The sequence below is a fragment of the Eptatretus burgeri genome, chromosome 9 (assembly GCF_056783735.1).
Source record: "Eptatretus burgeri isolate ZD-2024b chromosome 9, Ebu_testis_v1, whole genome shotgun sequence".
Classification (NCBI taxonomy): Eukaryota; Metazoa; Chordata; class Myxini; order Myxiniformes; family Myxinidae; genus Eptatretus; species Eptatretus burgeri.
The window spans coordinates 7973501-7999783 of NC_140969.1; the positions used below are offsets into that span (position 1 = coordinate 7973501).

The 26283-nt window shown below is 42.7% G+C and overlaps 1 protein-coding gene across 3 annotated transcripts in view; it reads left to right on the plus strand.

Moving 5' to 3' along the window:
• The window catches only part of ADCY3 (adenylate cyclase 3), a 158755-nt gene that overhangs the window by 29840 nt on the left and 102632 nt on the right, over window positions 1-26283 (plus strand). For all 3 annotated transcript variants that reach the window (XM_085894011.1, XM_085894009.1, XM_085894010.1), the window contains exon 3: window positions 17792-17922. In XM_085894011.1, the coding sequence (XP_085750137.1) occupies window positions 17792-17922 (131 nt within the window). The remainder of the gene's footprint in view (window positions 1-17791; window positions 17923-26283) is intronic.

Consider the following 26283-nt stretch of genomic DNA (forward strand, 5'->3'; position numbering starts at 1 on the left):
ATCCCAAGCCAACACCAGGCTTAATAATAATAAGTGTATTATATATATATATATATATATATATATATATATATATATATATATATATATATATATATATATATATACACACACCTCTCTCTCTCTCTCTCTCTCTCTCTCTCTCTCTCTCTCTCTCTCTCTCTCTCTCTCTCTCTCTCTCTCTCTCTCTCTCTCTCTCTCTCTCTCTCTCTCTCTCTCTCTCTCTCTCTCTCTCTCTCTCTCTCTCTCTCTCTCTCTCTCTCTCTCTCTCTCTCTCTCTCTCTCTCTCTCTCTCTCTCTCTCTCTCTCTCTCTCTCTCTCTCTCTCTCTCTCTCTCTCTCTCTCTCTCTCTCTCTCTCTCTCTCTCTTCCTTATGCACGGCCACATCTTTGAAGTAACAAACTCCAAACTTGAGGTCGAAATACAACTTTGTGTGGGGGGTAACATTGACTATATGGCCAAGGCCTTGCATTAGTGGGAGGGCGAGAGGGGAAGAAAAGTGTCTCTAAATTTGTACCGTGTAGCGCCACTTGGTGGTGGTGGCAGAGGGTATAACAATTTCCTTTTTTACTTGGGCACCGCTGAGGTTGAAGCACTCTTCGCACGGGTCGGTGCTTTCTCCCATCCTCCCCCCCACCACAACAACAAAAAAAAAACAAAAAACGGAGGAGCCTGTCAAAGCCTGTCTTTGTGTGTGAGACATTTCTAGCAGGAAGGGACATCATAGCGAATTGGGGGGGGGGGGGGGAGTGGCACGTGAAGACGGGACGGGATGAGGAGAGGGTGGCGAAGGAAGTGGTAAGGCAGTTTAAGAATGGGCAAATTTGTCTTACTTTCATTCTCCTCGCCCAAAATGGAGGAGCTTGTCAAAGCAGGAAAAAATTTTCACAAGAGGGAGCTGGGGACATTGCTTGAGGGAAACATTTCTTGCAGCAAGGGACGGGCGGCTGGGGTGAGGGGGTTGGAAGAGATGATTGAAGCGAGAAATTCCGAACTCAGGGTAAAGATACAACTTTGTGAGGGAAGTCACATGGGCGATGTGGCCATGGCCTCGGAGGCTGCTTTGAGTCCGCAAAGTGATGCTAAAGTCACCAAAATAGCATTTTTTTTCAAATAGGACGACTAATTGGTCCATCAGTGAAGTGAAGGGTAAGCTCTGCAATTACTGTATATAAGAGTGAGTTGTTTCTGTGTGAAGGCTTTTCTTTGATGTGAGTGAGACAAGGAGACAGAGACAGAGACAGAGACAAAAAAAAAGAAAGAAAATATGCACATGTGCAACAGTTTTTATTGCCATGCGGTTTCACCCACAGCTGACAGGGCGGCACACCACGTAATGTTTGGACTGCCCACGACTGGTTCTCATTGGTACTCCATTGGATTAGGGCAGGTTTTTTTTTGTTTGTCCTTTTCCCCCCACAGCCACCATTCTCCCCACCCCCAACCCAATCTAGGATCTCTCCACAGCACAGAAGACCCTTTTCCTAGGCTGCCACGGGATGCTCATGCCTGCTTGTAGCACCCCTAAAGCCTCCATAATGCCCTGTAAAGCACATTTTGTAGCACAGTTTCAGTGTCTTTGTGAAATTCCCAAGTCCCTAACTTGGCCTCACCTTTTGCAGGTGGTATTATGTGATGCAATCTTACTCTCTCGTCTCTTAAATTTACAACTTGCCACCTCCTCGGTGCACGTTCCACAATGCGACTTACCCCTAAACAAATAGCGATACACAAGTAAATCTAGCCTCCACAATTACAAAGACAATGGGGGGAATTGTACAATAATTTGATAGATCTGCAAAGAGATGGCCTCTTCGATTAAACCTCTGTCATGGCGAATGTAATCGAAACGCATCATGCTCAACTTGAAGATTGCAAAACTGTTGAAATCCCAGAAGCAAAACCAATTACCGTTTGTGTCTGAGAATGAATGTTCCAGTGCGACTTTTTTTCTTTTCTTTTTTATACCGCAAACCTCTCCGAGTCTTTGCCCTTGACCATTTTCTCTTCGTCATTGTCTTCTATTGGTCATCCTGCCTGGCTACTCTGAAACCCCTGCACATGTTTAAATGTATCATCATTTTATTTTACACTGACACATCATTCATTACCTGATGATTTTCATGATTTGCTGAGGCTTTTGTAAAGGTAACATGATTGTTTGCCCCCCCCCCTGCCTCCCCCTTCCTCCTCTCTTCCCACATTCATTTTACCTTTCTTGCCCTCACTCTCCTTCCAACCTTTGCATTTTTTCCCCCAATGATGCTACCTTCTCTTTCTACCCAGTACTTTTCCCTTTCCTTCATTTCTTTTTAAATTTTGCTTTTCTCATTTGAACACCACCCCCCCCTCCATCCATCCATTGGGACCATACTCTGTGCAGAGCGTTGGTTCTGCTTAAGCCGTCTCCTTGGCCATTGGATACAATCCTGGACGGGTCGCCACTCCGACACAGTATACCAGCATGCTGGCACTCATTTTGCCAACCTCAGAAGGATGACAGGCAGAGTCAACCCCAACTGGTATTAATTCAACAGCCGAGTGGGATTTGAACTCGGGATCCTCGGATCTAAAACCCACAACCCAAACCATTAAGGCTTAACCCAACACCAGGCATACCCCCCCCCCCCCACTCTCACCCCATCCTCTATACTTGCATCATATGTAGATGACCTCTTGATGACAGCAAGTAAAGAAGAAAAGATGAGTGGAGGAGAACTAGAAATCTTGGACATGTGATAAATCTGGGAATCACAGACAAGGAATTGGTCGATGCTTTTGAAGCTCGAACGAAAAGCACAACAAACACTACGTGTGATGGAGAAGATATTTTCTTATCGTTTTGATTTGTTTTGAATTCTCATCACTTTCAAAAAATAAATAAAAATGATCTGCAACGAACTGGCATCATCGGATTATCTGGGGTGAGGATTTTCTGAGAAACCATAAAAACCATTGATGCAACTCAAGAAAGTATTGCACCCAGGGTACTAAACTAAGGGATTCCAGGTTTAAAAGAGGAAAATATGGGAGAGAGAGCACACTCAGGGCAACATGATATTGATCATGTGATGCCTGGAGATGACAAGGTCCCAAAGTTTTCAAGCAAAGTTAGAGTTGAGGGACAGCATTATTTATTTATTTTTTTAATTCTTTTTTCAGCTTACTTAATTTTGAGGATGTCAAGTAAAAATGGTACTAATCATAACTGTTCATTTCTGGGAGGAGGGGAAAAGTTGCCACTGCATGAAAAGTTGAGCACATTGTGTGGATTGCTGTAAAATGCAGAACGGTCGAAGAGCGCAGGCGGATTACCCCCAACCCTGAAAGTCGTTGATGAGCCATCTGAGTTATTACCGACAATGCAGTAGCAAATGGGAAATTCTCCTGAGAATACTTTGTTTCCAGAAGCTGAGAATCCAAATCTTGCAAGGCCTTCGGTTGGATATTATCGCACAACATCGAGCATGCAAATCCTGTTGTCCTCCCCACTTGGCCAATATACTGTCACCATGATATGAAATGAACTTTGTCTGTCAAGGAATTAAAATATTAAATGAACCCCATCCTTGGTGAGGATATATGGAGGTGGATGACAAATCGGACACAAATCTTTCTCGGTGCGACCAGTCGGTAAAGATTAAAGCATGTCTGAAAATTTCAACTTGGGCAGCCCTCATTGTGAATCATACAAAATGGCCTTTGATACATATTGGTTGGGTAGGCTCTCAGGTTGAGTAGTTAATTTTGTTTGTTAATCTATTGTTTTTAAAAATTAATTAATTAATTAATTTAAACGACCTTTTTGAGGTACAGGTGAGACAGCTATAGTCGCTTGATTATTTGAACGAGAAGCACCCGTTCCCTCCGGGAGCTGTAGGGGTGGGGAGGGTCATGTTACTATGTTCATGTTACCATGTTCATGTGAGGAAATGTTCGAAGTGACCAGATTGACGCGCACACACACACACACACACACACACACACACACACACACACACACACACACACACACACACACACACACACACACACACACACACACACACACACACACACTTTATTTATGAGAATCAGTTGTCAATTTTGACTTGTTGGAAAGTTAAGCAACTAGGTGAGGCTTCCTCCGTGAAAAAGATTCGTTGCTCTGTAAGCAACTGGTAAAGATGGTTGCGACTTCTACAAATGAACAAAGTCACTGAAATGAATGTATTTAAATCTCATCAGTGACTGTGATTTTATCCACCACTACATTCATATATTTAAACAGTGATTTTTCTGAACAAAGCAATTTTCTCTCAAGTTGGTATGACCCCAAAGCATGCTTGTTCCATAGATGGGGCCTGCCACCAAACTGAGTGGAAAGTTGCAAAAGAGCATTTTTGAGATGATTGCATTTGTTAAATCTCGAGAGGAAAAAAAGGTTTAAAATTTTATCGGCTAAACGACGATGGTACAGTCGGACCTCACAATTCACCATTCACGAACCCCGCATATTCGCGGGTCAAAAAGTGTGACCTGTTTCGATATCCGTGCTTCGCATATTCACGTTTATTATTTATTTATTTTGGTGTTTACACTTCAGGACTGGTCTCCTATATCCACCTGGGAAATTGGAAATCAGCCAACATCACAGCATTTCATAAATTAGGTGCAAAAACAGATCCCTTTAACGATTCATATATAACTTTTTTTTAATGTCCATTTTTTTTTTAACCAGATTTGCTTTGATTCCCTGTAGAACACCTCACAAAACCTCTGAAAATATCGACACAGATATGGCAGACGCTATGGATAGGCAGTCCCTCTGTGGGACAGGGTGCGAGGTCTTGCAATTAATGCATTAAATCATGTAGCCTAATTAAGCTGGTTAATTTTGTTACGTTCCTAAAAAATTTTTGTCACTTCATATAATTCTCCACAGTTGAAAAAAGATAAGTTTGATGCTTTGTAAATTTCACATTTTCTTGTGTATCTATGGAGAAGGAGGGAACATATAGCCTTGCTTGCCTAAAGTAAAGAGGTATATATGCTTAGTTATCAGACTCGTTAATTATTTAAATTATCAGATTTCACAACAGATTCCAACACTTATTTAGTCCGGACGATATCCTATCCTCAAAACCAAAATAATTATTTTGATTTTAAACTTTAATTAGTCTGTGAGAGCAGATCGTGGAAAATCGTATCATATAATGCATGAAATCACTCCAAGCTCCTAATTTGGAAACTATAGCACGTACAAAAGCGATGTGAACAACGATTCATAGCTCCGATGAACATGCATTCAATAATATGAGTGAGGAAAGTGAAATAAAAACTTTATCGGGAAGAAATAGTTGCGGCCTGTTCCAAGTCAGGGCATGGTTGAGCAGGTCAAAAAAACACGGCGGCTTCAGACCCCAGAGAGCGAGGTGGCCGAGGATGGCCTGATGAAGGATATAATTGAATGAGGTGGTTAATTATCTTCAAAGGGGATGTTTTAATTAACCGCAAAACCAAGTTTTCACTCTTGCACTTCCTTGGAGTTTTCTTTGTATGCCTACGAAGTTTCAGGCTGCAAGGTGTTATAGTTTTGGAGTTATGGAGGAGACACACTGACACACTGACACGCACAAACACACACACATTGACATTTATTACTTTTAATTACACTTCCTCATTAAATTGTATTTTTTGTGATTTATTAAGACTTTATATTTGGAGTATTGGAGTGCTATATCGTATCTCCTGTATTTTAGTTTATTCCTATGGGAAATGGCTAATCGGTTAACATCATATCGGTTTAAGTCGTGTTTTCCAGGAACGTAACCCCAATTTAAACTCATCATTTCCAGTAGTACGGTTATCGAGTTTTGAGCAAATTCGTTGGGAGTTGTCAGAAACAAAAACCTGAGAATTTTAACGTTAAATAGAGGGTAGAGTATTTTATAAACTTTCCTTACCATTGGTAATTTATTATACAGATATATCTCAATTTTTGCACCATTACACATGCTATGTCGACCTATGTTTACTTCTGCCACTGAGGATGGATGGAGGAGATGATTTCACCCCTGTTTGTTTGTCTGTGTGTCTGTGAGCATGATATCTCAAAAACTTATGAATGGATTTGGAAGAAACTTGGTAGACGGGTTGGGTGTGTGATAAGGATGAATTGATTCAATTTTGGTGAACATCCGGATCCAGATGCTGCAGCTTTTTTAAAAGCGCTTCTTCACCATTGAGGGATATGGCCAAAAAAAACGAGCACAATATCTCAAAAAGCTATGGACGGATTATGACAAAACTTGGTGGATGAGTTGGGTAGGTGACAAGAACAAGCCGATTAGATTCTCGTAAAGGTCCAGATATGGATCCGGCTCATCAGTGGGATACAAAACCTCAACTGTTTAGCTTGGCGGAGGTCTGTGCTCTTCCGATTGCCATCCAAGTTCTAATTTCATTGGAAAATTTTATGCCAAAGATGCTTTTAAAGGTAAATCGTGTCTTGGCACACAGCAATAATTTTTCGTGTGGATTTTAGGGATCGGTGCTTTCCAATTTTCAAATGCAATTATCATGTAATTTAATATTACTGATTGAATTTTGCATTTCTGCAGATGACTTTCCTCGCTTATGTTTGGTTGTACTGCAATCATGAAGTAATCATAATTTTCTTGCTCTATGAATCTTGGCATAGTTGATTTCCCTCTTAGGCTTGCCATTACGTTTCACTACATTTAATCTCGAAGGTTATTATTTCATATCCATCCATTCATCCATCCATCCATTGGGACCATGCTCTGTGCAGAGCATTGGTGCTGCCTAAGCAGTCTCCTTGGGTATTGGACACATTTCTGGACAAGTCGCCACTCCGACACAGGATACCAGTAAGGTGGCACTCATTTTGTCGACCTTGGAAGGATGACAGGCAGTCAACCCCACCTGGTATTAATTCAACAGCTGAGCGGGATTTGAACTCAGGATCCCAGGATCCCAAGCCCACCAATCTAACCGTTAAGCCAACACCAGGCATATTATTTCAAATCACGATCATGAAATTCACAGAAGAGAGGAGAAGGTGTAAAATGTTTCATCGTTACCTTATTCGTTGTCTCTACCCTTGGAAGGTCCAGTTGTGTTGGCATCATTGGTATCAGCATTTCCGGCACCGACACGAGCGACATCATTTATTTAATCGTTGTAACTTCCACCACTACTACTTTCATTAGCAGACAGCAAACTATCAACATAGTAATCTGCGATCCAGCCTTGCCATTCCTTCTCTGTGGAATAGAATTCCAGGTTTTACCTTCTGACCTCATTTGGGGCATGGGAGCAACTTAATCGCAAATGGTGCTTGTTGTGGTCAACTTGACCAGCCTTCGCAGAGAAAAAAAAATTGTATTTAAAAAAATATATTTTTAACAACAAACCATTTTTATCAACCTCATGCAGTGGTGTTAACTTTGGAGTTTGGATGAAGTAATAATGTTCTGCCCCACATGACTGCTGATGGCAAATGAGCAGTTGCTATTCTGGGATATTGATGTCACCTCCAGTAACAAAGTCGATTTGTCTCAAAGGCTTTTTCTGCACTGCTATTTGCCATTGTGTTGACTTCATTGTGTCGAATCTGAATATTCATGAAACTACCTCAACAGGATTCTTTTGTCATTTCATTTGTCTGGCGATATCTACGAAATAGATGGAGAACACATTAATCGTCGTGAAACACGATAATTTCCTGGGTTGCTTATCAATTGAACGTTTTGCCATCAATCCTCCATAAATTGAACTTAAAAAGCCATGATGGTGAATTTTCGCAACAATAAAACTTGGCTCAGACAAAATTGAGGAGTTTCACTGATCCATGAAGGTGAAAAACCTGAAAATAGGTATTTCCGACCACTCAGATCCTCAAAGCCTGCTCTTCTGCTCTTGCTCACCCTCTCTCTGTTCTATTCACCCTCTCATTTTCCCAAGGTCATCTGCCATCTGCTTGGAAATCTGCTAACATCACTGCCCTGCATAAAAAAGGTGCAAAAACAGATCCCTGTAACTACAGACCAATCAGCCTTCTCCCAATCATCAGCAAGGTTATGGAATCCATCATTGCTTCAGACATGAAATCCTTCCTCTTCTCCAATGGCTTGATTTCCAATCATCAATTTGGTTTCAGACCAGGTCACTCTACCCTGGATATGCTGCTACTGCTCTCCCATCAATGGATGGAGGTCCTCAATGCCAGACAGGAAATCCGAGCCGTATCCCTGGACATATCACGTGCTTTTGACACAGTCTGGCACCCTGCCCTACTCACCAAACTCTCTTCCCATGGTATTCAAGGCCATCTCCACTCATGGCTCGCAGACTTCCTCTCCTGTCGCAGTCAACGTGTGGCCCTAAACGGAGTTCTTTCATCCCCTCTTCCTGTGCAGGCTGGAGTTCCTCAAGGTAGCGTTCTGGGCCCTGTTCTTTTTCTGGTTTTCATCAATGATCTCTCGGACTCTCTGGAAAATCCTCTATTTCTCTTTGCCGACGACTCCACCCTCTGCCGTACCATCTGTCATCCCTCAGACCGGCAAGCAGCAGCTTCTTCGCTCACTGCAGATCTGGATAAAATCACAAACTGGTCCAACACGTGGAACATGTCTTTCAATCCACACAAATCTCACACTCTCACTATGTCTCTTCGAAAGGACCGTTTACAAAACCCCCCATCCACTTTCTCAACAATCCTCTGGAAGAAGTCTTTTCTTTCAAGCTTCTGGGTCTCACTATCTGCCATGACCTTTCCTGGGAAAGTCACATTTCCAACCTTGCCTCAAAAGCCAGTCGCCGACTGGGAATCCTCCGTCGTGCAAAGTCCTTCCTCGGCCCTCTTGAGCTCCTGACTACTTACAAAGCTTTTGTCCGTAGCCTGATGGAGTACTGCTCTCCCCTCTGGGCTGGTGCTCCTGCCTCCCACCTTTCTCGACTTCACGCTGTCGAAACCAGGGCTTTTAAGATCATCGGCATCTCCCGCAATGAAGCTGAGTCTTTGGGCCTCTCACTCAATCACCGCAGGTTGGTCGGTGGTCTTTCTGTCTTCTACCGACTCCTCTCCAGCCTTGCCCCCCCTGCTCTCTCTGCGATTTGTCCCAACCACATTTCCACAGGGCGCTCAAGGTCCGCCAACAACCCGCTTCTGGTAAAACTACCAAAATCACGAATCACTGCTCATCTTCACTCTTTCATTCCTCTTTTTTCCCGCCTTTGGAATAAACTTCCTCACTCTATTCTTTCCCATTCTTCCCTCCAGGCTTTCAAAACAGCTGTTCACCACCACCTCTTATCTTCCCCCATCCAAATCCTCGATCTTTTCTACCCCCGATAATCCACCCAAGCCCACTTCCTTCAATTCTCCTGCTTTCCTTCCTGAAAGTCCCTGTAATGTCCATCTTCTCCTCGCCATGTTCCCCGTCCCATCCCCATCCCTCTCCCTTCTACAGTTCACCTGTGTCTGTTCCCCAATGTTTTGTCCCTTCCACTCCCACCCCTCTTGTCTCATGCCTCCTTGCTGTGAGTTGTGTGTTAGCTCTCATACGAGCCTCGACCAAGGTATACAAAAAAAAAAAAAAAAAAAAAAAAAAAAAAAAAAAAAAAAGATGCAACTTGCAACTCTTGTTGTGGCACCTTGTGTGTTAGTTTGGCACGCCCTCATTATCTGTCTGTCCCTCCATTTAAAAAAAACCCCCCAAAAATGGGGGATATTGGAATCGCCTCTGTCTGTCCCTCCATCACAGTGGTTGGGCAGAAAGTTCAGCAAACTTCGTAGTTATGATCATCACATATATCACAAAGGTGAAAGAGCAGCATAATTTTGGCCTCGTCCCCGAGGGTTGGGTCAGGAGGTGAAATACCCCAAAAATTCAATTACGGGCACATTTCAAAACATTTTTAAAATGAAATTTTCTATGTGCAATCAACATTGAGGGACGCATTAAATACGTAACAATGTTTTTGGATTTGACACCTGGTTCATGCTCCAGGATGTGGGGTTCACATCGGCCAAAACGGGATAAAAAATTTTAAGCTCAAAATGTGATATTGGGTCATTCCTGGTGTCATGTTTTGCCATATTTTTCAACGTTGCTTTTGGTGGGAAGCATGGGGATTTGTTTGCCTGGTGTTGGCTTAATGGTTAGGGTAGTGGGCTTGGGCTCCGAGAATCCTGAGTTCAAATCCAACTCGGCTGTTGAATTAATACCGGGTGGGGTTGACTCAGCCTGTCATCCTTCCGAGGTCGGCAAAATGACTGCCAGCTTGCTGGTATCCTGTGTCGGAGTGGCAACCCATCCAGGATTGTGTCCAATAGTCAGGGAGACTGTTAAGGCAGCACGGACGCTCTGCACAGAGTATGGTCCCAATGGATGGATGGATGGATGGGGATTTGTGATGGCATGCCATGGATTTGGCTCTAGTTAGGGTACCAAACCTTTCAAGCTGCGTAACCTATTGTTTTTCTTCTGTTTATTCTTATTTTTAATCCGCCGGCAATTTTTGGGGTTTCTTTATTCGCTTTTAAATTCATTTTCTCGGTAACGGTTAGTCCGATTGACACAAAATTTTGACTCCAGCATGTGCCTTTTTTTTGGTAGAACTTTATAGTGATGATTATGACGTCATAGGTTACGTGGTACGGGCCCCATCTTTGAAAAACCGAAAAACTTTGGACGTCTTCTTCTCTGGATCCGCTTGCTGGGAAAAATTGAAACGTGGCTCATTGTCAAGATCTCCGCAAGGGGTATAAGCAGTGTTAACCGTTACGTCATCGGTGAAGTGGTATCCCAGTGAAAATTCAACACGTAGAACGCTGCATCCAAAAAATTTAAAATTTCTTGAGCATCATCTATGCATCAACTTTTCTAAGAGAGAAAAAACATGACGTCATCGGTCACATGGTTCAGTAGCCACATTAAAAAAATTAAAATTTAAAAATTGTTTTCTCCAGTATGGCTCAACAGATTGAGGCGAAATTTCAGTTATGATCGTCTATCCATGACGAACAAAAAGTTCCCGGGTATTTTGACGTAGGTCACATGGTTTGGCAGCCATATTGGATTAAAGGAAAATATTAAATAATTTTTTCTCTTGAACCACTTGTCCTATCGAAGCGAAACTTTGCAAGTGTCATCGAAGGCCATTGCTGCATTTAGAGTAAAAATTATGATGTCACAAGTCACGTGGTTTGGTGGCCATCTTTGATACAAAAACACACCTTATCCGATTAACACGAAACTTTACACATGTGATCCGGATTCGGATCTGAGAATTTTTGAAGCGATTCATCACCATTGATAGGGCTAAGCTGATATTTAGCACGATATCTCAAAAAGTTGTCGACAGATTCGGATGAAACTTGGTGGACAGGTAGGGTGTGTGGTAAGGACGAATTGATTTTATTTTTGGTGAAGATCTGAATCCGGATCTGGATACGAGAATTATTTAATTTTAAAAGTGATTCTTCACCATTGGGGATATCGGGCCAAAAACGATATACAGAATGATATTTCAAAAATGTAATTGGCCCGATATGTTCTCATGGATCAGGCATTACGGGCTGGATGTATGGGGTCTACAGAGTACCCTTCTAGTTATTATTGTTATTGGTGATTTTTGGCACATTGAAGCAGCACGTGCGTGTATCGCATGTACGACAATGGTGTTTGGGGATGACAGATAAGTTAATACAGATTGTGTGCAATTTGAACAATTAATTTAATTGACAGGTCTTTAATTGAGGTATGCTGACCGACTGCCTTGGGAAGCAAGGAGAGGTTGATGTTTTGGGTGTTAACCCTTCATCGGAGCAATATCTCCATCGGAAGCTTTTACCAGCAAGACCAGTTCCTTATTCTGTATGGAATTTGAGTCTGCGATCTGAGCATCATGTATTGCACAGTTCAGGTGCAAACTGCCAAATAGGCCGAAGCATCTTTTGCAGAACTTTAATACACCCAAAAAGCAATAACAGGGTGGAACTCGTTTGGTGGCTTTGAAGGCAAACAGTCTCCCTTTCCTAAGAATAGCTCAAGCAGTATATCCATGCAAAGGAAATAGGCTGGATCTTCCGGAAAGCTTGTGGTGAGGATACAATGGGCAGGCATTGTGCTGTGCTTTGCCCCTGGTATGTTTGAGGGGTTTTGAGACGAAAGGTGCCAAGCTCCTTCTTCCTTGTGGACCTTTTGTTTCACTTTGTTGTGCACAGTTCAGGCAGAAGTTTGTTTTTTCAGTCTTTGCACTTGGTTTTGCAAGGTTACGACGCTCTGCGTGCCTGCAGATGCATGTCATTCACTTTACCTTTTCTTTTTTTTCTGACAGATTAAAAAAAAATCCTTTCCTAAATGACATTTAAACAATATTCTCCCTCCGCAGAGTTGAGTAAACGCTTCGAGAATTTATGCAAGTTTTAATTTTTTTTAGTCGATGCATAATTCTGTGATATTTGGCAAACCTTCATTTTATCTTTTATCTCGACTAATAAATGTCAGTGTGTGTGTGTGTTTTGTTCATAAAGCATAACATATTCTCTCTGCTAACTTCTCTACCCCCTCCCAATACAGTGCAGCACCACCCTCCCCCACCTCTCACTCTCACCTCCCCCTCTCTCTCTGTCTCTGGACGTATCTGGACGGTAGATATGTTTGGACGGTGGTTATCTCCATACTTGTCCAGATGGTATTTATCTCTGGATGTGCCTGGATGGGTGTTTGTCTCCGGACGCGTCCGGGCGGTGTTTGTCTCCTGACGCGTCTGGATGGTGTTTGTCTCCGTATGCATCCGGATGGTGTTTGTCTCTGGGTGGTATTATAGTATGACTGGTAGAAAATGGATTTCAGACATTATTTTGTTTCCATCTTCACTGTTATTCTATGCAGAATCATTTTGATGAGACAGTATGAATCATAATTAACGCCGCACCACATGTCTGTCTTCCCTTCCTCTCTCTTTCCCCCCTCTACCACCTCACTCTCCCTCATCTCCCTCTCTCTCTCTCTCTCTCTCTCTCTCTCTCTCTCTCTCTCTCTCTCTCTCTCTCTCTCTCTCTCTCTCTCTCTCTCTCTCCCACCCCTCTCATTCTCCTCTCTCTTTTTTCCACCCTTTCAGTATTCCTGTCAGCGAAGCGACGGGTGGTATTTGCTAGTTTATAAATAATTATTTGAAATGCTATGGCCATTTTTATGCTTCCACACAAGGGTGCCAGAGGTATTATGTTTCCGGGTTGTCCGTCCGTCCGTCCGGATTTTCGTTTACGCGATAACTCAAGAAGCAAATTGTAGAATTTCATCAAATTTGGTAAAATTAAAGTAAGACGGGGCAATTAAGTGATTAGATGTTTGGCCAGATGTGATAAAGGTCAAGGGTTAAAGGTCAAGGTCAAACTCTGAAATTTTACTCTTTACGCCCTAACTCAAGAAATATTGGACAGAATTTCATCAAACTTGGTACAAAGGTAAAGTTAGACAGGGCAAGTAACTGATTAGATTTTGGGCTCAGATATGATAAAGGTCAAGGGTCAAATATGTGAATACTCAAGTGTTTGTGTGGGAGAGCGGAGGCATACCCGTCGACTGCGTGCAGTCGAATTACTCTAGTTAATTCTGGTTTTTCATGTGACTTCATTTTGATACCCTCCTAAAGTTTCAGTCATCTTGCAGGGCTGATAGGATGGCCGAGAGGTATGCACACTTACTTCTAAGCTGTGTAGCATGGGTTTGAATCCCCAGCCAGCTATTTCACAGGCAGGGTGATTCATCAATGTGTGTGCCGTCCCTCGGATGTACATTAAATGTGCGTCCCGTCTGCGAGTATTCTTTGGCGGATGTTAAAGATCCCATGGTGTCCTTTGCGAAGAGAAGCTGAGCTATTTCTGGCACAGTGAACAAATTACAAATTCCTGCCATGACTTACAGAGGGCACTGCATCAGCAGCACAGCTGTGTCTTCAGCCAGTGATGCTAACCCCGCAGCCTTGTACTACATATGATCGAAGAAGATGAAGAAGAGGAAGACGACGACGACGTCATCTGGCATGGTTTCAGTGCGGGATGGTGTATTTCATGAGAAGTGAGTTAGGCTGGTTGTCCTGTATGCCCAGTTCTTAACGATCGTCAAATTTTATGAGAAGTGAGTTAACCCTCACTGAAACACCTGATGCAGCTGAAACACCAGGACGACAGTTTTATAGCTGGGCATTCGAACCCAGGCGAGAGGGGCCTAAGGCAAGTGCGTATACCTTTCGGCTTTTCTGCCAGAACAGCACCTTCACAACATTATTATTGATAGGCTTGAATTTTATTCGTAAAGGAATGGGATGTACAAAAAGCCCTTTGAAAACTGATTGTGCAATGTCATGTTTTCCAAGAAGCTTAAAAAATATTAAATGTTTTCCTTTCAAGGCAAGGCCATCTCTATCTGGTAATGTAAACCTATTATTAACTTCTATTTTTGACTTTCTCCGTCAGTGTATGATACAGGTTGGGGCAAAGAGATGGGAGATTTTCAAAACTCAGCAATAAACATTTTTGTATTTGCCAAAATTACAAATATGTCATCTTAAAGTACATAAGGCATGCCATTTATTTCTTGAAGATCACATCGTTGCGGTGACCTCCGTCTCTGCACACGCATTCCGCGAGTCTTCCACGCATCTCTCCCATGACGCGGCGTAGCATCTCCAAAAAAATCCCGGCAATTTTTTGATTAAGTCTTTCTTTCAGCTCTTCAATGTTGTGTGGGCGATGAGCATACACTTTGCTTTTTAAGTACCCCCCAAAAAAAGTCACATGCCGACAGGTCTTGGGACCTTGGAGGCTGAGACGTGCCACTATTCCTGCAAATGATGTGGTTCTGAAAACGAAGTCGTACGGCGGCCATTGACACTCTGGCGGTTTGAGACGACGCGTCATCTTGTTGAAACCAACTGGCCTCATTAACTTGAGTAAACCTAGTAGCCAGTTGATCAGTCAAAAAAGTTGTGATCATGTTGGCACAGCGGGGATTGGTTTCTAAAGTCTCCCGTTTCTCTGTATTGATCACAACGTCATGGAAAATTGAGCATTTTGCCCGGTGATCGGAATACTAATTGTAATTATTGTAAAGAGAAATATAGGTTTGATCACAAAATGCCAGGACACATGTTTTTTCTTTTGTAATGTCCAGGCACCCGTTGACATTTTTCCGTTTCATGAAGCAACTGACGAATAATACGTTTCAATCGCACCTAAAAGTGCATGCATTTTGGCGTGGTGACCTTAGCTTTCGACAAAATCTATAGGTGTTTAAATATATATATATATATATATATATATATATATATATATATATATTGTATGGGTTGACAAGTGTTTACCCAGCAATTATGAAATCCCCTTATCAGAAATGTAGGCCAAAAAGTCATTACCATTGTGTCCTGCTTGATTAAATAAGTTGAAAATGGTCCTCGGTTGTTGCCTGCATAAGCAGCTCCCAAAACATTCACAACATCGACCTTCACTGTTGGTAGTCTGTCAATTCAGAATTAAATGGTGATTGGCCAGTTCAGCACAGTGATTGGTAAAAACAATGGTCTTTGGTTTGACCGTCCATCCTCAAGTGCTCGCTTGATGGTTACGCATTGCCAAACAAAACTGAATGGCAACATCACATTGTTTATTTCTGTTGTCTGGATTTTATGCATCATCATATAAATTTGTGGAATTTTTTTTTATTGCCTAAAACACTCCCCGGTCTTCACTGATGAACCTCTGAAAGTTTGATGAAGATCGGTTTGGCCATCTGTGAGAAAAATGGTGACACAGACAGACAGACAAACATCTCTCTTATTGTGTAGATACATCTATGTAATAAAATGGACAGTATCTTTTTTTTGTTCTTTGTCTTTGTTTTGTATTTCTCCTTTCTCTACTTCATGTATCGTCACCAAACTTATTTCTCAAAGCACTCACTTTGCTGGATGACGTTATGGCATACCAGTGGGCGGAACTTCTTGTGCCATTCTGTCATGGGATTGTTATCATCCTATGGTCCTCCCGTCCATCAAGTTCCGTGATATCCCTTCACCCATCCTTTTACGGGTATATCTGCTAGATTGGAATAAAATGAGCGACACAGACAGATTTGTAAAAAAAAATATATATATATAAGAACAATAAACCATAGTTTGTAATACAGGTATTGTCTTCAGCTTCCGAGCACCCGTTCATATGAACATTATATTTTATAACCATGTTTCAGTCTTTCGAACGTTCGATCCATCCAGACGAACACTGCTTTTTTTATTGGTTCACGAAAAAATATTTTCACGAAAAAAAATAAGTGACCACTATATTCGTTATTGTTGTGTGTCTATGTCTGTCTGTCTGTCCCGAGCATAGCTCCGTGGGTTTTGATCCGATCCTGATAAAATTTTGGTGGGAGGTTTATATCATGATCTAGTTGTGTTTTCCTGAAAAATGGGCATGGTGCGCCCATTATGGGCAGAGCCACGCCCAAAAAACGTGTTTTTATGGGGTAGCCGATTTCAATTTGCATTTTCTCCTCGGGGATTTGTCGAATCTGACAGGGGTTTCGGTATTTGGTTAGCCCAATGGCACCTGCATAGCCCCACGGAGCTCGATTTTTCATTTTCGTCCCAAGGTCAAGGTCACAAGGTCACAAACTTAGAAAATTGCGAATTGTGTTTTTAGGGGTAGCTGATTTCAATTTGCATCTTCTCCTTGGGGGTTTGTCAAATCTGGCAGGGTATTTGGTTAACCCAATGGCACCTGCATAGCCCCACGGAGCTCGATTTTTTTTTTTTCATTTTCGTCCCAAGATCAAGGTCAGAAGGTCACGAACTTAGAAAATTTCGAATTTTGACATAAAAATCATACGACCGCCCAAACTTTGATAGCTCGGATGACAATATTTTTATGCATAATCTTGAGGTCATTCCCCACCTAAAGTCTTGAAACCATTTTGCTCTCTCTCGAACACCTTGCCCATGGTGCCCCCTTCAAGTTTGTTTTTACGCTGATTTCATCAAAGTATGGATAATCCGATGAGTGCGAAATGCCATATAGCCGATATGACGTTATCTTGTTCCTGGAATGTTCCAGAGGAAGTTTTGCACCAAAGGTCATAATCCTTGACCTTTGACCTTTAAAGCTCAAATTTTCAAAGTTGTGGGAATCGAACCGGGTTTTCGACCTTCTTTGACGAACTAACGAACACCAATCTCTCCACGGGGTTCCTTACTGTCACAAGAGACAGTAGTGCAAGTCCTGCTTCACCATAAACACTTCTAACTAGCTTGTTATCCCTCCGTGTCTCTTACACCAATCTACACAGCTTCCATTCAGTCTAATATATTCATTTTTGATTTATAAAGCACATTTAGTAAATTTTTAATTTGTGTTTGGGAACCAATGAAGCACTCATCACATGTATTTAAATGGGCTTCATTGTTCCGCTTGACAAACATCCAGCTTGAAACACTTTTTCAAGAACACATCGTGTTCGGAAACCTGGAACTACCTGTATACTACGAATCCTTAAATTTTGTTTTTATAGTTATTCAAGTTAAAATACATGACATACATGTATAAATATCGAGGTATTATTGTCGTGCCTTGTTGCATATCCTTGTTGTTATCCACCCATCCTCTTGTCGGCGGTCTTGCTTGGTCTTTTATTCATGATTGCACACATGCTCCGAGCAAGATGACTTCAATGTTGTTTGATTGTTATTTCATTTTCAATCCCCCGTATGTTATACATTGCAGGAAAAGTTGCTTCTGTCAATCCTGCCGAAACATATCGCTGACGAAATGCTAACGGAATTGAAAAAGGACAAGAGGCTGAAGGAAAAGCAGCAGTTCAACACCATGTACATGAGGCGGCATGAGGGTGTAAGGTAGGATCTGCTGTTGCAGGAATTGTCGTGATGAGTTTTGAGACTTTTAAGATGAGTGTCTGCAGCTCGAATAGATAATCAGACAATCCGGGGGGGGGGGGCGGTGGGCGATGAAAAGCTGAATTGGAATTGGGGTCCAGAATTTGAACACCGCACAGTTGTTTGGCACAATATGAATACGAGAACAGCACTCGGTGGAGCACATACCTCCACCAGGCTGTACGGTTTACGTTTTGCATCCCACTGATGGGCCAGATCTGGATCTGGACCTGAACCGAAATCAAATCTGCTTGTTTGTGTCATCTATCCAACTCATCCACCTAGTTTTGTCAGAATCCGTCCACAACGTTTTGAGATCTCGCGCTACATATCGTTTTTGGCCCCACCTTTCAATGATGAAGAATTACTTGGAAATTATCACATCCGGACCTTCACCAAAATCTGATCAGTTTGCCCTTGTCACGCACCCTACGCGACCGCTAAGCTTTGTTTGAATCCGTCCATAACTTTTTTTTGAGATATCCTGCTCACAGACAGACAGACATGACCGAAAAGATAACCTCTGTCCACTTTAGGTGGTAGAAGTAATTATTTTCTGCCCCGTTTAACTAAAACTGCTTTACCAGGAAGCATTTTGACTAGACATCTCAGCAACAGTAAAGTTATTTTCCAAGCTGTTTATTACGAGAACAATCCTAGTCATGGAATTGTCAGTATGATGCTCTGCAGCAAACGCGTTGCAGACTGAAAAATGTTCCCTTTCCGAGGGGGAATTGATACGGCTATCCTATCTGCTCGTGCTTGGCTGGACGTTGGATGCCACAGCACCTTTCACAAAGAGTCGTCTCAGACCCAGGCCAAACTCTAAATCATTGACCTAATCTATATGGCATTGCATCAGCATGACTGCACCTCATTAATGATGTAACCAGCAAAGGAAATTGGTAATTGAATCCTTTATCAACTCGCATTAGCTCAATGGATTTGGAAGCGAGGAAGCAACGGCACCTAAGAGCATGAGCTTTGTCAATCTGAACATCTTTTTATTATTATTATTTTTTGTTTCCTACTAATCACTAATATATCATGATGTTTTGTTGCTGATGAGGATATTTAATTTGAAATGCTTGCCCAACTCTGATGTTGTGTTAGAAGTCGCATACCGTACCCCTGTGCACTTCATTCTTCAATGTGGTCAATGGTATGAACTTGTACAGTTGTCAACTTGTTAGAGCTATGGCTTTCATTGGCATTACTTTTCCTTCCTTTTACCTACATCCCTGGCCATGACCTTCCTATGCTCTCTCTCTCTCTCTCTCTCTCTCTCTCTCTCTCTCTCTCTCTCTCTGTCTCTGTCTCTGTCTCTGTCTCTGTCTCTGTCTCTGTCTCTGTCTCTGTCTCTGTCTCTGTCTCTGTCTCTGTCTCTGTCTCTCTCTCTCTCTCTCTCTCTCTCTCTCTCTCTCTCTCTCTCTCTCTCTCTCTCTCTCTCTCTCTCTCTCTCTCTCTCTCTCTCTCTCTCTCTTCTCCTTTTCCATGTGAGTCGTCAATATATTTGTGGGAACCAAATACAAACGGGTAATCAAAAACATTATTGTTGTGGCTTTTCTCTCTTTTTCATTTTTATTTCGTCATGTATTTACTTGCAGTCCAACTTCCCCTTAATTTGTGACACTTCTCCAAAAGGAAGTTTCATTATGTGACTCTGTTGTGTTTATCTGTTTTGTCTGCTCGATTAACGAAGTCTTACGGAACAAACATTTTGGGCACTGCTTCAATGCAAGTCAATTGACAAATACAGTAATTATGCTCAGGTGCACTACAACAATTGTTTCAGGACTGGCGGGATAGCCTAGAGGTATGTGCACTCCCCTCTGAGCTGTCTAGCCTGGGTTGGAATCCTGACAAAGCTATAAACTGTCATCCCGGTGTTTCACAGCCACGGTGATTCATCAATATGTGTGCCATCCCTCGGATGGACGATTAAACAGGGATCCTGTTGACGGACATTAAAGATCCCACGGCGTCCTTCACAAAGAGTAGGCGAGCAATCGCTGGCATGATTATCAAATTACAAATTCCTGCCCAAACCAGCACAGGGCACTGCATTGGTGGAACAACCATACTTCCTCCTCCCTCGTGTACAGCACAAGGCTGCGGGTAGCGTCATTGGCTGAGGGTACAGCTGTGCCGCTGATACAATGCCCCACTTCCGGTACACTGGTACTCATTCTGCCGACCTCAGAAGGATGACAGTCAGAGTTAACCCCAGCTGGTATTAATTCAATGGCTGAGCAGGATTTGAACTCGGGACCCGAGGATCCCAAGCCCACCACCCTAACCATTAAGTCAACACCAGGCATATGAGCAGACTATGGTGGGTCTGTAAGGAATAAATTTGTTATTGAAATTGAATGGGTTGTTGCTGAATATTTGTAAGATGTGGTGGTGGTGGTGGTGTTGTTGCTTCTGCTGCATCTCATTCTGATTCTTGACATGACGCATTTCAAAAAAAAATTGTTAGAAATGTGAAAGGATATAGCAGTTTCTTCTGCGATTAGTTTTTATTTATTTATTTTATTTTTAGCACCTTCATTGCTCTGATCCAGGTACGGCAAATGATTCCCGATAAAGCGCATGTATCATTCTCCATCATTCTTCATTACAAAAGCTAAGGTGTTCTTAATCGATGGCTGTGCAAGGAAAATGTGAAGTGAAAGAGCGTATTAATCTGAAATTATCTATTCCCAGATGTTGTGTCATTGTCCGTCGTCCTTCAAGAATGCCGATTGAACCAGGATTTGATTACCAGTTCACCCACTGGTCGTATCATTCTGGGGCGCAGCTGTGGCACATTAGGGCAGGGATTTGCAAAAAAAAAAAAATTCTGGTGCCAGTGATAACCTTGCCTTCTCTTCAACAATCGGCACAATGGGATCTTTAATGTCCATTTGTTCCTGATGCCAGACAAGTCACTGTATTAACTTCCACCCGAGGGACGGCGCACTCGTCGATGCAACAACATCTTGCCTGGGAAGCACCGATCCAACAGTTTTTAGTCAGGTCAGGAATCAAATCCACACTACACAGCTCGATGATATCAGTGCGCTTCCTCTGTGCCACCCTGTCCGGCTCATATCGGTGATAACCTACAGACAAAACCGCATGGCTTAGGATTTGAAATGCGGAATACTATTTCCCCCGTTTCAAAGCAACAGCCAGGTATTAAAATACCTGGCTCCAAACTATAATTATACAATACAAGACTTTATTGGTTCCTTGGGCCCCTTCAACCCTGCTGCTGAGTTCCTTGATGCTGCTGAATCGATGCTACCAAGGACATCGAGTCTGTTGAGTTTCACCTTGTTGAACAGGATGGCCTTTCATGCTGTTTCTCCACCAACAAAGCTTGTACTTGTAGAAATCAGTGCCTCATGTGCCATTTGAGGTTACCTATTTATTATTATACGGACAAGATGGAATGGCGGGAGAAGGGGCGGGAATTACTAACCCTAACAAATTGGGAAGAGGGAAACGAGGGACGATTATGAGCAAGGGGAGGGTAGAAGAATGTGATAGATGGCGAAAGGTGATTGGAAGTTTGAGAGTTTGATTGAAGGAAAGGGCCATATATGGGGCATAATTGGGGATGGGGCGAGTGAGGAGGATGATGTGGGAAGGGGGAGGGAGGGAGGAAGTTGGTTTTTGCAGAACATTGACATATTTGCACATTTGCATCACTATATTTCGCAGACATCACATCAAATGTGTTGCGAAGTGTTTACATCTTAAATAATGTGATCACGTGACCGTATTGCTCATATTGTCATTACTGTCATCCTGGCATTCACTGAAAAACATATTACACAACTTGTGTCTGGGTGGATGAGGGAAAGGCAGTAGACATAGTACATGTAGACTTTTAGAAGGTATTTGATAAGGTACCACATCGGAGGTTGTTAGCCAAAGTGAGGGCTTGTGGAGTGGCTGGTCAGGTAGCTAATAGGATTGCAAACTGGCTTGGTGATAGGAAGGAAAGAGCGGCTGTGAGTGGGAGGATGTCTGGGTGGGAGGATGGAAGTTGCGGGGTACCTCAGGGATCAGTACTCAGACCATTACTATTCATTATTTACATCAATGATTTGGATAGTGGGGTGAAGAGTAAGCTTTCTAAATTTGCAGATGACACAAAGCTTGGAGGTGAGGTGGATAACAGAGGGGGTGGTGATCAGATACAGGAAAATATTGATACTTGTATAGATTGGGCAAAAGATTGGCAGAAGGAGTTTAACCTGAGCAAGTGTAAGGTGTTGGGGATGGGGAAGAACAATGGAAATAGAGATTACAGGGTGCAAGGGGTAATTTTGTAGCGTGTAACACAGGAGAAGGATCTACGGGTGGTAATAGATATGGGAGGTAAAGCAGGCAGCACAATGGCAGGCAGGTATAGATAAAGCAGTTCGGGTTTGAGGTTGTATTCGGAGGGGGATCATTTATATATCAAAAGAGGTGGTGTTAACATTGCACAGGAATTGAGTGAGGGCCACATCAAGAATATTGTGCGCAGTTTTGGTCACCACAACTCAGGAAGGACATCGATGCCATGGAGAGGGTTCAGCGATTGATTCCGAGCCCAGCTAGTCTCAGCTATGAGGAGCGGCTGAAGGAGACAGGGTTTTAAACACGAGAAAGGAGGCGGTTACGAGGAGACATGATGGAGATGTTTAAGGTAATGAAAGGTAATGATAAAATAAGTGCAGATGAATTATTCAACAGAGTAGACAGTGATAGGACTAGGGGTCATAGTCTGAGAGTAAAGAAGAGGAGAGTGAAGATGGTAGCAAGGCAGGGCACTTTCACTCAGAGAGTAGTTAATCCATGGAATGGCCTCCCTGGAAACGTTAGGGCAGCAGAAACAGTATATAAGGTTAAATTGGAATTAATGGGTACCTGGAAGCTATGGAGATGGAGGGGTATGCGGATTTTGGCCGGACTTTTAGGTAGCTTGAGCATTGATGGGTGATTGTGTGCATGTGTACGGAGTGCTGTTGGGGGTGGGGGTCTCTTCAAGGGGTGTTGTGTTTTTTAACCGAGCCCGTGCCCCCTCCTGTGAGAAAGAAAAAAAAATACAAAAACTTAAAAAAAAAAAACACTATCGATCTATAATTCCAGCAGTGTGTGTGTGTGTGTGTGTGTGTGTGTGTGTGTGTGTGTGTGTGTGTGTGTGTGTGTGTGTGTGTGTGTGTGTGTGTGTGTGTGTGTGTGTGTGTGTGTGTCTCTCTCTCTGACCGCTGTTTCTTGACAACCACTGGTTCAATCTAATTGAAACTTGCCAGGTATATTGCTGGGGACCTGTGGATGTGCCTTTTCAAGGCCTGATATTAATCGGACAAGTGCTTCCCAAGTTATGGCCATTTATTTACCAACCAATGAAAGGACACGTTGCGTAGGCGTGGCTGCGTAGGCCGGTGTGCGGTCAGCCAATGATGATGTCACGTGCCGTGCCGGTTACGATGGGGATCGGTGCCTTACTTACCGTGGCATAGGAGTGGCAATGGTCAATGGCAGGGAATGTCGTGGCAAGCAAAGGCAGGGAATGTCGTGGCAAGCAAAGGCAGGGAATGTCATGGCAAGCAAAGGCAGGGAATGTCGTGGCAAGCAAAGGCAGGGGGGTAAACTTGATTTTAATTTGGATTTTAATTAACTCTATGTGTGTAAGTATCACAGCAGTTGTTATTTCAATGTAAGCGATAATTCGTGGAATGCATGTGAACATTCCGTACGGGCACACACCACTTCCGGATAGTGATGACTTACTGTATTCCAATAATTTCTCGATTTCTTATGCGCATTTATTGATAAACACAATGCCCCAATCCAGTCGTCGTTTATGAGAGCGAAGGAACGGCCTGTGTGGTTGTTTGAAAGTTTTTTTTGTGGGGGAGGGGGGGGTTGGACGTACGGGCACACGAGAGCGAAGGAACGGCCTGTGTGGTTGTTGTTTCTGGCTCATGGTTTGAAAGTTTATTTTTATTTTTTTTGCACGTACGGCCACACACGTACGGGCATGTACTAGTTAAAAAAAAAAACATTTTGCATTTTCTTCTTTGGATCTTGTTTTGATAAATTGTTGTGGTGTGCTGAATGGTCTCCACCTGTCTGTGATTTCCTTGTATTTCCTTGTGTCCATTACTCATGAATGTTTCAGACGGGCAAGTTCTCCATTCTGTTTTTTCTTTGATGTGTGTTAAAAGCACCAACAACTGAAATTTACTTTAATGTCAACTCTGCACATCTGCTCATGTCCCGTAACTTCAGCTGCCAGTGCTACTTCCTGGGAAACAAAAAGTTGTATAAGTCAGAAATTACAGTGTGGGATTTGCTATCGTGTACATAAAGGTCACGCATCCACTCCTCCTCTCCCCCAGCATCACAAGCGCCGTCCATCAGCCATCCGCACCTTTCCCTCCAGCAACCCAGAAATGACTGCCATCTTTTTCGCGCTGCATAGCTCTGAGGCTTCATCGGCCGGTGTACATTTAAAGACTGAACGACACGTGTTTTATCATGAAATAAAGTTACCGGTTTGAGGAAACAAAGGTACATTTTGATTACAACTCGTGCAGAGGGAACGAGGTGATGCATGTTTTGTTCGTAGCGATCATGGCAGTGGTCCATTACACACCACCCAGATAAGGTATGTTCTCATAATGCAGAGGAAAGAAAATGGTGGTCTTTATGATAAATGTATTTTTGGTTTTCTCCCGAGTTTTCAAGGCTGAATAGTGTGAACGTACAGGATTTATGAACAAACTGTGTTTCACATGTGCATGGACATGTAATTCACATATTACGTGAAGTAAATAAATATTAGAGCCATATGTAATTAATTCGTCGGGAGGTCAGGGAAGTTCCTGAGATTTATTTATTTATTTATTTATTTATTTATTTATTTATAACTTGTTATTTTCGAAGATATTATGTACACGTACACATTGAAATGTACACGTCCACTTTCGTACACTCAACATCACCTCTGGGTTTATGTACAAGGTATGTTTTCATTACGACGACTACAAAAAGTCATGATTAATATTTGAAATCTTTAATTCTAAAAAATGCCCTTTTGTCGGCGTTTTGTATGTACTGTACGCTGTCCAGGTGTTGTGGAGTGTGTTCAGTTACCAAGCAGCTTGTTAGTGCTTGCCAAGTCAGCTGTTCCCTGTCAATAATTTTGAGTGGAATGCTTACTTGAGGGCTTGAGCCACTTGGCGAGCGCTCTACAAGAAACTTGGTAACTGAACACACCCCAGATTAATTTCATAGTGATGAGGATACCATCACTTGTACAACAGACAAACCATCAGTGTGACCACTCCTCATTTTCATAAATGCCAAGGTGAGCCAATGAAAAAAGCCAAGAATTCACATGGTTTCGGAAAAGCGATGATGATAGAAAACCTATACGCCAAGAAAACCTATAGAAAACCAAGACGTCAAGGTCAACAACGAATAGCCAAGATCTTGCGAAAAAGCCAAGGAGTGGTCACACTGCAGACCATCACTTATTTCGGCCATATCAATGAATTTTTCCTTCAGGTGGAGAGATTTTGATAATCCATGGCAAGGGCAGCTTTGGGCTTATTTGATCTCTTCCACCTGTGTCTCTCTCTCTCTCTTGCTCTCTTTCATGCCCACCCACTGTCCCACTCCTCGCTCTCTCTCTTCCCTCACCCCCTCCCTCCTCTCCCCCCCCCCCCACACCATCTCTTGGTATTCCCATCAGCGAAGAGATGGATGGTATTTGCTAGCTTATTATATGTGTACAATGAGTTGGTGATTATCACAGAAACACACACACACACACACACACACACACACACACACACACACACACACACACACACACACACACACACACACACACACACACACACACACCTCTCATTTTACGAATGAATGCAAAATTCTCGTATAATTTCCCCTGTGGCCCTGGAACCAAACAAAATCATATATATTATAACGGCGCTCATACAACTCTAACCCCCCCCCCTCCCCACTCCCCATTCGTCCCAAACATGATTTATAGTAAATATTATTTTCAACTTACCCTGGGCATCCACAAGCCTCAGATATGACTTTCCTATTGGTGTTGAGAAGCAACCAAACCAGTTATGGCATCTCCATCTGGGAAGTCTGCCTGAATGTTGGGAATGATGGCATCATCTTTCCGATTGAAGACTTCCATAAAATAAATCATCAAGCCTGCCTTGTTCACACGAGGTAATCCCACAAGGTTCAAAGTCCATTTGCTGACTGATATGAATGGGGAGGTCGGGTAGAGCACGCCCGTCCACAGGTCTT